The sequence below is a fragment of the Blastomyces dermatitidis genome (genome assembly GCF_000003525.1).
Source record: "Blastomyces dermatitidis ER-3 genomic scaffold supercont1.8, whole genome shotgun sequence".
Classification (NCBI taxonomy): Eukaryota; Fungi; Ascomycota; class Eurotiomycetes; order Onygenales; family Ajellomycetaceae; genus Blastomyces; species Blastomyces dermatitidis.
In genome coordinates, this window is record NW_025544781.1 from 35,499 (window position 1) to 50,351 (window position 14,853).

Sequence of the window (14,853 nt, forward strand, 5' to 3'; positions counted from 1 at the left end):
CATACCAGTCTTGACACATTTCTTGTAAAAGAACTTAGTCTTAGAATCTTTAATTGTGACTTCAGTATGAGAATCCTTGGCCATAGCAATTATAGCATCAGTGTGAATGTGACCGAGGTCACAGTGCCAGTTCAAAAGAGTCTTTGATATTCTTGTATTCTTGAGACCTGTATTCAGGACTGTAGAATCAATGTTATTAACAGTAGTGACAGTGATTATAGAAAGATTAACTTTTTGATCAAAATCATACTTGTGTGGCATCACAATATACTTGACTGCCTTGTTCAGATGATTGAGATTCTCATTGAACTCCTGCTCATTGACTCTATATATATTGTTCTGAGCAGTCTGAACTGTATGAAAAATAACACCATTCAGAGCTCTGTAAATGAAAAATGAGAGAATAGTGAAAGACAATGTAAATCAGAATCCCTGATCTTCAAGCTTTACAAATGAGAGCAGGTTAACTGTAATATTAGAAATATAGTGAACATTCTGTAAGTTAACATCATCACTCTCAACCTTCAAGGTGACAGTCTCAATCTTCTTGACAAACTTAGTTCTCCCAGTCACAGAATTGACAGAGATATTATTATTAAAAGATTTGATGTTTGAAAAAGAATGAAGCTCACTCATCATATTCAGGCTTGCACATGTGTTCAAATATCAAGATCTAGAGAATGGTTTTCTGATGACTGTGAAAGAGGAATAGAACTCAATCTTTGTAATTGCTGCATTTGCTGCTGATTGAGAACTCATCAAGTCATTCTTCTTCTCTTTCTTCTTGTCATTCTTCTTGTCATTCTTCTTTTTCTTTTTATCAGGGTGTAAGATGAAACACCTGTCAACAGTATGTTCATATCTTCTGCAGTGAGTGCACTTTCATACAGGTGTGCTTTTGTCCTCATCTTTGTCCTTATCTTTGTCCTTGTTCTTTTTCACAGTCACAGAATCGGCCTGAGGCTGCTTTTTCTGCTCAGTGATGATCTTCTTGAATATACAATTGATCAGTTGCTTTATTAAATCATTAATATCAATGTTGATAATGAGTCTCTGACTAGTGAAGAAAAACTCATTTAAACATGTCTTGACAAACAGTCTTTGATAATCTTGTAGATTGTTGAGAAAGAGATCATAATATATATTCTCAGTACTCTGACAGAGCTTCTTGTGATGAGTAATAAGATAGCAGAAATGTCTCTGAAAAGTAAGATAATCATTCTCCTTGACTTGTAATTTTGTCAATTCCTTGAAGACATTAACTTATTTCTCTGCCAGTGATATTGCATATTCCACATTGATCTTGTCTCACAGGGCCGCAGCATTGTCAGCTTCCAAGGTTTCAATAGTAGTTTGAATGTTTTCAACAAGACTTGATAGCATATGCCTATATAGAGACTTGGAACGGATCCTCAACTTCTTGGAGTTGATATGATGTGTAAAAGGGGATTCTCATTGAGTCCTCAATAGAATGTCAGTTCCATCAATAACTTCTGCATCAGTCAACATATTAACACGCCAGGCTTCATAATTAGAGCCATCAAATGTGGTCACTGATTTGATGTCTAGTGCATATTTGACTTCCTTCTGGTATTCCCGCAACTCATCCCTTGTAGTGTCTCTTTGTGCAGGGACAGGTGTAGTGAGATGTTGAGCGGTTTCAGCTGCAGCTATCTGGTTCCATAGCATCATCTGCATAAGATTCATAAGATTGCCTGCGGTGCAATAGATAGGTTGATTCGGATCATCATTAAAAGTCGGCATTCCGGGGGTGGGGGACGGTGGAGGATTCGAAGGGTTGAAATGAACAGATTCTGCAGATGGATGTTGACTCTGCTTTCCTTTGTCCTGAAGTTCCTCTGTTGTCTCATCATCATCAAATTCCATACTCTGGTGAAAACTGACCTCAGCCTCATCTTGCAAGTCAGGAGCTTTCTCATAATGAGTGATCATCCTATCAATGAGTCATCTAGTGAAGTGTGTGGTCCTGGGCCTTGAGCTGAACTCTGAAGTAACAGGTGTATCACTCATATTGAGATGGCTCTGCTTCTCCTAGATGTGTAAAAAAAAAAGATAAAAAGTGATATCCTCCACAATGGAGAACACGCTTTCTCAAAAAAAATAAAGTATATGAATCCGCTGACTGGCAGATTCAGAGAAAATGGAATATCTCTAATAAAGAGTAAGAACGTTCTAAAAAGAAAAACGTGCCATCCGGGCTATAACCTGTAAAATAGTTGAAGGTTGTATTGATAGATCTATCTACAGGAACATAATATAGTGGTGGGTCACGTGATCTAGTGGGATCGCTAACCGCAACGGCCGTAAGAGTCAACACAATATACTCAGAATTCTCATTTATATTATAGAATGAGCATTCTATTGAGTTAAATCTATCATCAAATCTTTGTATATAAGATTTAAAATAGCCATGTCCTAGTTTCAGCTGTATTATAGATGAGAATATTTTCTTTTTATATTTAATTAAACAAGATTTTCACTTAGACTTTATTTTAAATCTTGAATAATGTATACTCTTCTTTTATTTCTATCAGCTTTCATTTCACTTATATAAACAAGATTCTTTTATTTTTCTCTTTATAAAAGATCAGAATATAATTTTTTAAATAGATCTGCTTAATTCTGTATTCTTTTTTATAGCTGAATCAGTCAATTCATTGTTATAAATATTCATATAAGCAGAAACTTAGTGTAGATGAATTATCAGCTTTGATATTCTTCTCTTTTGAATTTTTAAAACAGAGTTTAAGATCAGTTCAAGATTCATTTGATTATTATAAATCTGACTATTTCTAAGTCTTTTTAAAGTAGCTTGATTATTAGAGAATATTTATATCTCTTTCAAATAATTTTCTCTTCTATAAGATTTTATTTCAATGAGTTTGAAAGCTTTCACTATTATAAATAGTTCAGTATCAAAGACTTCACATTCAGAGTCTATATTTCAGAAATCTGAGATAAAATTAATATTATCTTCAGTATAAGCAATGTCTACATCTAATTTATTCAAGTTCTCATTTTTTAAGTCATCTGAATAAATCAGAATAGAGTCTTTTATATTAATTATAGAAATTCTCTTTAAATACTGTTCATATTCTTTCTCTTTTGATAGTTTATTTATTTATAAATCTATAAGAGATTCAAGCTTTTCTCTTCAGAGAGATAACTTCTCATGATCAACTTTTTCAATATTTAAAGAAGAAAATTGATTTTTAATCAGAGAGTATAGTCTGTACATGTGGCGGGCTGCGCCCGATCAATCATATAGACTATTTCATTACACTCCATAGATTCTTCCATTCCCGATCGCCGATCCGCGGCCGCTACGAACGCGCGTAGCGTACACTCCGATTCTCGGCCACTCCTGATCACTGATCCGCGGCCGCTACAAACGCGCGTAGCGTACACTCCGATTCTCGGCCATTCCTGATCACTGATTCTCAGCCGCTACAAACGCGCGTATATTCTTCCACCCCGAAGCTCCACCATGTACATCATCACATACACATATAAATATCCATCTCAATCACTGATTCTTGCACTTTCTCTTTCTTTCCTTCTCTAACATTTTTATCTTTGTTATATAAGACCTATCAATATTATACTGATCTATTCAGCGTAGGCTTCTTACACTATAAAAACATTCATTGTCTTCTTATTAGGAAACAATTATTCACACATTGTCTTCTCATCAGGAACAATTATTCATCAAGAGATATTCAAATGTGTAATGATGTGTAAGAAACAGTCACACAGTTAAGTGAACATTGAGTTCTCAGATAGAAGCTTGCTTGTCAGTCACTCTGACCCTGCAACAAGATCTTACAAAGAGAATAAGATCTTATAAGAGAATATCAGTGAAAGACCTGAGAGTTCTGACACTCAGATATATAAGAATATGATTACACTTCTTCAGATTCCACAGATATCATACATTCAACAATTGATATAATCATGTCTAATGATAATATGGAACTCTTAAACATGAGTATAGACACAGTATCACAGTGGCTCTGAGCAATGTTGAAACTACAATAACAACAAATAGCTGATATGCATGCAACTCAACAATGTCAATATAAAGAGATTCAACAATTATCACAACAAGGAATCCATGCAATTCCAGCATCTACAGAATTGAATACAAAAGTACTGAAAGAATGCTTAGATGCTCCCGCATATTTCAATGCTTCTGATCTCACTCTCTACTCATCATGAAGGATGGAAATGCTCATGAAACTGAGTGTAGATGAAGATTTCATTGATTTATTAATCAATCAAGGTTGGTATATCAATGAATGATTGAAGGATTGTGTGAAACAGAAGTTTCATTCATGAATGAAAGCATGTGAACCAGCATTGTGAATGCCTGATAACATCATGAAATATCTTGATATCCTGTTCTGAGACACTGCCATGCATAGACTGACCGTGTGACCGTGTCTGGGACCAGGACCAGATTTTTTGATAGTCTCATTACCAATTTGACTGATCTCATTACATGGTTTTAACATTAGATAGTAGTTCCATACTGTCCCAGTGGGACTTACTGTCTACTCTTGTCACATTTTCCAAATGGGACCATGATTTCCACTTCTCAATTTAAATTATTTTTATTGCTTTAAATGACTTTAAATCTCATTTGAGCGTTACCAAAAAGCATTACTTTTTAAAAAATTAAAAATAGTCTAAAAAAAACCTTAAAATGTCTAAAAATAGTAACTTTATGCCAAGAATGGGACTAAATGGGACCAAATGGGACCACTTTCTCATTTTTTTCAAGTCATGGTTTCATTTTAAGATCTGATATATAGTCACTTTACCTGTTTTTTTGATAGCCAGTCCCAGCGGGATTCACGCCAAGAAATGTATGGGACCAGACCAAATGAGACCAAATGTGAAATTCATGGTCCCAGCGGCCAGTCTAGCCATGCAATAGAAAGCATTAGATTGATTACAGAGTGTCTGACAGAGGAACACTTCTCTTACAACATTCATCCCTGACTTCAACACCAAGATTCTAGAAGCAGGTGATCAGTCTTGAGAGGATTGAATGAAGATTAGCATGCTCAAGAAGACATTGACTTTTGAACTCTTACAGGTCCTTGTGAGTGCAGATGAAGACTCAACTTATGAAGACTTCTGCACACAGCTCCGGACAATGGATGACTGTCTTATCAAGCTCAAGAATATACAGAACAGTAGCAGAAGATGTTACACCTCAGTGACTCATACACCCACACTGAGGAATAACAATGATGCAGATGCCATGAATTGAGTAGACTCAAATGTCTATACACAAGCAAGGGTCTCCACTGTCTGAACAGGCTTCTGAGTCCCTGAGATCACTCCTGAAGAAGCTGCTGATCAATGTCAACATAGAGTGTATATCAACTGTAATTAATCAGGACACATTGCTTTCAACTGCTGATTGACCTATGTGCCTTCATATTCAAGAGAAGGATCAGTGCCTTCTCATTCAAAGAATGGATCAGCGCCTGTCCGTGTCAACCATGTTGCATTAGAGAAAGATTCAGAGAATAACTATGAGAATGCTCTGATGAAACAGGGAAAAGATTAGCTTCTATTCAAATTTGTAAACAGAAGCTTGAAGAGGTCAGATGACAACAATTTGAAGAGAAGATAGCAATGAATGCAATTCTTGTATTCACTGTGATTAATAACATGTATAATATGAAGGCCATGATAGACAGTGATCTATGTTACTATGCAATGATAAAATCTTCAGTTGTAAGATATTATAATCTTCAGTGTATTTCTCTATCAAAACCCCGACTTCTCACAGGATTTGATGATTCAAAAGACATTTGTACCTGTTACATGGTGAAGCTGATTATAGATGTAGAAGAACATCAACATGAAGATGTCTACACATATGAAGTTGATAATCTTGATTATGATCTTATGTTAGAACTTACCTGGCTATCTGAACAAGGTATCTTGTTGAATGCTTGAAACAGAAGCTTGATATTTCCTAACAATGATAGAGTTCATGAAAATGATATTCACAAGATCATGGATCTGACACAGATCTCTGTCAACACATATGAAATACTCTGAAAAAGAAGTCATCATCAAAATCACTGACAGAGTTACTGACAGTAAGACCATGTGTCAATCTATTCTGTCAGTCTGACTAATATTAAAAAGACTCTAGAAAAGTTATTCTGTGTTACAATAACAGATTCTCATATAAAACTCTCTCAATAATATCATAAATATCTAGATATCTTCTGATAAGATAATATTATAAATATATCTCTCTTACAAGGTTCTGAAGTGAATCACAGTATCAAGTTAGAGAAAAAGAATGATAAGAACTCTGAACTGTCATAAGACTCTCTTTATAACATGTTCTGAGATGAACTTCTTCTTCTTCAAAAGACACTCAATAATCTGTTGAATAAAGAATTCATATGTGTTAGCAACTCTTCCACTGCAGTCTCTATCCTCTTTGTAAAGAAACCAGGTGAAGAACTCTGATTCTGTGTGAACTACTGAGGTCTGAACAGATTGACAAAGAAAGATTGATATTTCTTATCTCTCATCAATGAAATCCTAGCATGGATCAGATGAGCTCAATAGTTTATAAAACTAGATGTCATCACTGTGTTTTATAAGATTTGTATCACTGAAGAAGATGAATGACTTACAGCATTCTAAACACATTATGACCTCTTTGAATGAATAGTCACACTCTTTGAACTGGCTAATGTTCTCAGTACATTTCAGAAGTATATCAACTGAGTGCTCTGAGATTTCCTTAATGAGTTTGCATCTGCTTATCTAGATAATATTCTCATCTTCACTGATGAATTCAGAAAAGAATACTAAGAATATGTGCAAAAGATATTACAATGACTATAAGAAGCAGAACTACTGATAGATATTAATAAGTGTGATTTTAAAGTCAAGAGTATCAAGTATCTGGGTTTTATTATAGAAGCTGGTAAGAGGATTTGAATGAATTCTGAGAAAGTCTCTGTCATTCTTGAATGAAAAGCTCTGTGTACTGTGAAAGATGTATGAAGCTTCATTGAATTTGCTAACTTCTATCAGTGATTTATATGAAACTTCTCAGATATTGTGAGATCACTTACAGATCTCACTAAGAAAGACTCAGTATTTCAATGATCAGTGAATACTGAAGCTGCATTTACACAGATAAAGAAGATGTTTATTAATACCTCTCTACTAATAATATTTAATTCTGATTGTGAGATAGTTGTTGAAGCTGATTCCTCTGACTATGTAATAGAAGAAGCAATATTGTAATATAATGATGAAGATGTTCTACAATTATATGTCTTCATGTCTAAGAAACTGAGTCCTGCTGAATACAATTATGAGATCTATGATAAGAAACTTCTTATGATTGTATGCTGTTTAGAAGAATGAGACTCTGAACTCTGAAGTATCTCTGAATTTAAGATAGTCACAGATTATAAGAATCTCAAATACTTCATAACTATCTATAAACTTACTAAATGACAGATGTGATGATCTGAGTTTCTAAGCTGCTTTCATTTTACAATACACTATCATTCTGACAGTCAGAACTCAATAACAGATACCCTCTCATAACAAGAGTAAGATATATCATCTGATGTAACAGATACTCACTGAATGAATTGAGAGCACTGACTCTTGAACCTGAAGATATTAATTGATTAAGATAGAATGACTCACAGTATCATACATGCTTCTCTGATTAGAACTGATATTGATATCTTCACTTTCTCTACACTGAATGAACTATGACATATAGCAGTTCAGGCTGATAAACTTCTTCAGATTCTCACTAAAGCAGTATATCAAGAAACACTCTGATTTCTCTCAGAACTATGTATCAGAACTGATATCTCAGAATACTTAATTAATAATAATAATATTCTATAATTCTGCAAATGATGCTGAGTCTCTCACTTCAAATTCTTATACACTTGAATAATGCAAGAGATGTATGATTTGTGTATAACTGATTATTCAGACTGTGAATAACTGTATAGAATAATCTTCTGAGAATTCTACTGATCTGAGATATTAAACAGCATCAGATGCTTTGTCTGAAACTGCAATCACTGTTCTTCTATTATCTCATGAAAGAACTGTAGAAAAGATCTACTGAAATCACTTGATATCTCTGATAGAATCTGATGAGATGTAGTAATTAACTTCACTATTAATCTATCTAAGAGCAAGAGCTGCAGGAACATCCTGATCATTGTTAACTGACTAAGTAAGAATGTAATATTGAAATCTTGCAATAAGATGAACACTGAACAAGTTATTGAAGCCTTCTTATAAAGTTCATTCTATTAAATGCATGAATTGCTGAGATTGATAGTATTGAATTAAGACTGTCAATTTGTGAGTGCTCTCTGAATAAGAATCTGTCAAGTTCTCAAGATTATATACTATCTATTAACTATCTATCACTCTGAGACTGATAATACATTGAAATGAATAATTCAGACTGTAAAGAATTATCTTTATAAGTTCTGTAATCACTTATAAGATGATTGACATGATCTTCTTCTACACACAGAGATTACTATTAACAGTCAAGATGCTGTTTCAACAGATGTAAGCCTGTTCTTTCTTACACACAGATATCACATGAAAGTGTTGAATCTTTTAGAGACTACACAGTGTACACTGAACCTCTGCAGTCTGATTCAGATTGCTGATAATATAGTAATAAAGCTCTGAGATGTCTGTGACTGAGCAGAGGCCTTCATGACAACTGTGAAACAAGATCAAGAAGATCAAATCAACATCTGATGAGATTCTGCAGAGCAGTATAAGATAGAAGATCTTGTGTGATTGAATCTTAAGAACATATGAATCATATATTCATCTTGTATGCTAGACTACTGTCATATCAGATATAAAGTAATAGAAGTTCTAGATAGTCATAACTACTATCTTGACACATCATCAGAGATTCATAATGTATTTCACACAAGCTTGCTCTGCTGCACTGTTACTGATCTGTTTCCTTCTCAGCTGACTTCTGACTGACAGCTGTCAGGCATCATAGAAGAAGATAATGAGCTTGAGTGAGAGATTGAAGATATTCTTAATAAGAGATTCTGCAGCTGCAGCTGACAATATCTGATGAAATGAGTTGGCTACAATCAACTGACCTGAACTCTGAGTTCCATGTTATCTGAAACAGCAGCCCTTGACTGATGAGAACTGCTTCTGAAAAGGAGGGGCTAATGTGGCGGGCTGCACCTGATCAATCATATAGACTATTTCATTACACTCCATAGATTCTTCCATTCCCGATCACTGATCCGCGGCCGCTACAAACGCGCGTAGCATATGCTCTGATTCTCAGCCACTTCTGATCACTGATCCGCGGCCACTACAAACGCGTGTAGTGTATGCTCCGATTCTCAGCCATTCCTGATCACTGATCCTCAGCCGCTACAAACACGTGTATATTCTTCCGCCCCGAAGCTCCACCACATACATCACCACATACACGTATAAATATCCATCTCAATCACTGATTCTCACACTTTCTCTTTCTTTCCTTCTCTAATGTTTTTATCTTTGTTATATAAGACCTATCAATATTATACCGATCTATTCAGCGTAGGCCTCTTACAGTACAGTTGAGAAGACATTTTCTTTAAAGAATTATTTTCATTTCAATCAAGAAATCTATTTCAATTCAGTTCATTTTCAGAGTTAATTAATAAAAATGAAGAAGAGACTCTTTCTCTGATTATATAATTTAAGCTCATCTTTATAACTCTCAGAGTATAGTTCATACAGATCTTTTCAAATCTAATAATAGAAGAAGGAATTGAAGCTTCAATTTTCATTACTTTAATAGAAGATGATTTAAATACTTTCAGAATTCTTCTCAAGACTCTGTTTTACAGACTTTGAAAGAGTTCAGTGAAATTCTCTTGATTATTTTATCAAACTTGAACTTCATAATCAGCTACTGATGTAATACAGGCTATATATAACTGTCTTATAGTCTGGAAGAATAGATCTCTCTCTGTATTTGATAGTCTGATTATATTATTCAATAGTCTTTCTGTCTTGACAGTTCTTTATTGAATGTAATATTTAAAATTCAACTTAGAGTTTAATCATACTTCTAATCATTTGATATTTACACTGGGTTTAATCTCTCTATTTAAAAGAGTTAGAGATAGTTCTTTCTTATTGAATTTAGAAAAGAATTAAATAACTCAGTTTTATTCATATTAAATTGAATTTAATTAATATCTACTCTAACAAAGATTTTCTTTACAGCTTCTTTAATTACTTTTAAATTCTCTTTAATAGTTTTTAAGCTGTAGACTAGATCAATATTATTCATATAACTCAGAGATTACACTATTCTTATATTTCTATTTTTAAATAGATATACAGTGTATATTATAAATAAAATAAGTAAGATTAAAGATTTCTGTGATACTTCTATTTTTATCTCAGTCTTGTCTTATTTCATTTCATTAAAGAAGAGTTATATACTTCTTTTAGATATAAAACAGTTAACTCATTTTATTAGAGAAAGTAATAGTTTTAATATCTTCAATATCTGAATTAACTTTGACTTTGAAATATAATTAAATACTTCTTTTATATCAATAAAAACTGCAGTTGAGATCAGATTCTCATGTTTTGCTATTTAAATATTATAAATAACTGAGAGAATAGTATTAATTATAGAACACTGTTTTCTATCTTTCATTTATTTACTGAATAAAAGAGAATCATCTATAGAGCTTATAAAAAATAGTTAAGTAGCTATTATCTTTTCTAAAATCTTTTCTAGACAGTTTAATAGAGATATTACTCTATATAACTTAGAAATTGAAGTTTTTCTATTAGATTTTATAAGAATCACTTCAGTGATTTCTTTTCAGTATTCAGAATAATATTCATTTTTCAAGAGATTGAAAAAGAGCTCAAAATATTCATTCTTTAAGTAGAAATATATATTCTGAATAATTAAGTGATTAATTGAATCAGAATCTGCAGCAGTTTTAACAGAACTTGAGAAAATAGCTGACTCTAATTCATCTTATATAAGATCAGGTCATTTCCAGTCATTTTCATCAATGTAGTTAAGAAGTGATATATTCTCTTTCTCTGAATCTGAATCTGAATCTGAATCTGAATCTGATAAGTTCTGAAAGAGAATTCTTATAAAAGCTTGATATTTTTTCTTAAAAGAGTTTACTGTATATGATTCATTCTGAAACTTATATTCTAAGACTGAAAGTTTTACTACACTTCTTGTTTTAGTATAGTTAAAAGCTTTAAAAAGTTTCTTTTCTTATACTTCTTTAAGAAATTTATTTCAGTAGTCTGTATTAGCTCTTTTAATATCTGAAAAATATTCATTTCTGACAGTTTTGAACTCTTTATCAGATATTATATCATTTTTTCAATCTCTTCTAGCAGTAGTTAATTCTTTTCTTTTAGATGAGATATTTTTATTTTATCAAGATTTTGAATACTCAGAAGATTTTCTCTTTAAAATATTATCTCTAACACTTGTTAGAATAATAGATGTAATAAACTTTACTCTATTCTTAAGTATTTTATTTAAGATATCTTGATCAGAATTTCAATATAACTTATTCTATCTCTCAGATTTTAACAGTTTTATACTTTCTTTAACTACTTTTCAATCAGCTTTTTTAAAGTTATACTGATTAGAGAGAAGAGAATTTTCACTTATTTATTTTTCACTCAGTTCAATATCAAATTGAATAATTTTATAATCTGATTCTGATATCTTATTTAAATTAATAAATCAGTTTATAAGTCTTCTTTTCATTAGATTTTATAATATAAAGATTAGATTTATAATAGACTTCTATTTCATATCTTTTCTAAAGAATGTTTATTAATCAGACTTATTAATCAAATCTATTGAATACTCAAAGATTTATTCAATCAGATTATCAGCTCTTACTACTCTCTTATATTCTGAATTTCATCAGAGATGATATGTATTGAAGTCTTCTATAATTATAGAGTTTCTTGATAAAGTTATATTCAGAAATTCTCTATTAATTATTCAGATATTATTATATTTCTTCAATGATTTTTTATTATAGATATTTATAAGCTGTATAATATTAAACTCATTTTCTTTATCTATAATATCACTCATCAGAATATCAGGGTTAGACATGATATTAAATCTTAGATTAAATTAATATCTTAATCTCTTTCTTTCATAGATCACTACTCTTGACTTTATCTCAGACTTTTGAGATAAAAAGTAGTAGTAGCTTAAGTGAGAAATAACATATTTTTACTCAGTATCAAAATTCAGCTTCTGAAGTAGTATAAAATCAACTTTTTATTCAAATATAATTTGAAGATAAGAATAAATATAATTTGAGTTTCTATTCATATTATTTTGAATAAATGTGATTTTTGAAGAGTTTTTAAACTTTTTTTATTATTTTTATTGTATATTCATACTAAAAGAGAGTAGAGTAGAATCTAATCACTATTATCAGATAGTAGATTATAACTGTTCTGAAAAGTAGAAATCTCAACTATTTACATTATATCTAGTTTATTATCAGAGTTATTTCTCAATTCTCTAATCTTAACAGAAGTTTGAGAATTCAAATTCTATTTACATTTCACTGAAGAATTGAAGTTTGAAGACTTAGATAATTGAGAGTTTCTTCTTTTTAAGCTTACAGTTGTGAGTTTACTAACTTAACTATTCTCTTCAGTTCTAGATTTACTCTGAGCTTCATCTTTTCTTCAGTTCTTTTGAGTTCTTGAAGTAAATATACATTCTTTTAAACTAGATGCATGTTTTTCTTTATAATTAGAGCATTTAAGTAGAATATATTGATATATTTCATCTCTTTTTAAGCATGTTTTATATTTATTATACTCACTAGTTTTATAATCTCTGATACAGAATACATATTTTAAGTCTCTAAAATAGAAGATTGTAAAGTATTTATATCTTTAACAGTTTGAACACTGTATTTAAGCTTTGAGATTCATTCTTAAGTCTTTATATTCATGAACTCTCATTTTCAAATCTACTACTCTTACTTCAGAGATCTTTGACTATTTCATTATCTTTATATATACTAGAATAGAGACATTTCTTCTACTTTATCTGAACTTAATTAAATTTAGTCATACAGGCTTCTTTCTCAGTTAAATAGAGTTATATTCTTCTAATTCATTTTTAAGAAGTAGTATTTCTTCTTCACAGTCAAAAATTTTAACTGAAATATTATAAAGAATGAATTTATCTCACTTTTCATCTCTCTTAAATAGAATTATTGTGTTTAACAAAGATTCTACTACTGATTTTCAGAGATTCTTATTCTGAATAAGGAATTCAGCACTGAATTCAGACATTGTAGTTAGAATGATGAAGTTTTCAAAGAAGAATAACTTAATTAAAGCTATAACTGATTTTTGAACTTTAATATCAGTTATTAACTGAGAAAAGAACTACTGATTGATTTTATTTCTAATTCTAAAAATAAGATTTGAGTTTAGCTTATTTCTCTGTAATATGTTCTGATTTGAGACTTTAAGAATAAGTCTTCTATCTCTGAAGATTTGAAGATTTTTCTCTTTTTACATTTTTTTCTTCACTCTTCTATCACTAGAAGTATGAGCAGTATTCTTCTCAGTTTTCTCAGAATTTTAAGCAGGTTTTGAGATAGCAGATTTAGAGATAGCAGGTTTAGAGATAGCAGATTCAGCTGCTTGAGTATATATTTTCTTCTGATTTAAAGAAGAAGAAGAAGAAGAAGTAGAAAAGAAAGCAGAGTAAACTGAAGAGTCAGTGATTATATTAGAAATTTTCAAAGTTTTTTGAACTGTGTTTGAAATTTCAAGTTTGAACTTAATCACTTTCTGTAGTTATCTAGTCTGAGTATGAAGAATTAATAGAACTTCTTTATTCATTTCACTCAGACACTGCTTTTTAAGAATTTTACTTACTTTTTCAAGTTTCTGTATTTCAAGAACTTATTATTTCTCTATTTCTTCTTTCTTTCTTCTCTTCAGAATTTCAATCTCAGAAATAGTATTTGAGAAAGTATCTTTTTTTACATTAACTGAGTGTACTTTTGAACTCATTATTCTTACTCAATGAAAAGTTAATCAGACTAATTTAATTAAGATATTTATTAAACTCTTTTGAATTGAAAAGTTGATCAGACTGTTTCAATTAAGAGATTTCTAAGTCTGTTTTCAATTGAAAAGTTGATCAGACTATTTCAAAAGAAGAATAGCAGACTTTTATATATAAAATATCTGATTTTTTTTCACACTAGTTCAGTAACTAGATTAGATTTTTGAAGAGAATCTAATAAACTAAAATTGATTTTTAAGATAAATTAATAAAATCTTTACAATCTCTTTCTTGAGATACAGTGAGAAAAAGTATGATATCAATTGATAGTAAATCAGATAATATGACAGTTTTTGAGAGAAAAACTGATAAAAAATAAATCAATTTTTTACAGAGAAATTGATTAAAACTATTCAATTTTATTCTAAATTATTCAATTCTTCTCACACAATAAGTATACAACTCAAATCAGTTAATAAAGAGTGTAAAAAAGAATTAAGTATTAATGAAAGCTCTTCAGTCACTGAAAAAGTAATTCTTACTTAAAAGAATATGAAATTATGACAGAAAATAACTCTGTTTTTAATTCTTTGTAAGAATATTATATAAAACTCAGAGAAAAACATCTTACTTTTTTAAGAGAAGTAAAAAACTATTTCTAAGATCTTTTTTTTTTTACATTAACTGCTGTAGAAGAA

General features: G+C 30.9%; 2 protein-coding genes across 2 annotated transcripts; one reads left to right on the forward strand and one right to left on the reverse strand.

The window, feature by feature from the left end:
* Positions 1–1,452: 1,452 nt before the first annotated feature.
* On the reverse strand, positions 1,453–1,958 carry BDCG_17447 (uncharacterized protein; the record flags this gene model as incomplete). The annotated part of the gene is made up of 1 exon (XM_045426569.1): positions 1,453–1,958. Exon 1 carries the CDS (start codon positions 1,951–1,953, stop codon positions 1,453–1,455), a length of 501 nt encoding a protein of 166 aa, XP_045281948.1. The 5' UTR covers positions 1,954–1,958.
* Positions 1,959–4,975: 3,017 nt separating this feature from the next.
* On the forward strand, positions 4,976–5,299 carry BDCG_17448 (uncharacterized protein; the record flags this gene model as incomplete). Its single annotated transcript, XM_045426570.1, has 1 exon — positions 4,976–5,299. The coding sequence occupies exon 1, from the start codon at positions 5,075–5,077 to the stop codon at positions 5,297–5,299; it is 225 nt and encodes a 74-aa protein (XP_045281949.1). The 5' UTR covers positions 4,976–5,074.
* Positions 5,300–14,853: the final 9,554 nt, after the last annotated feature.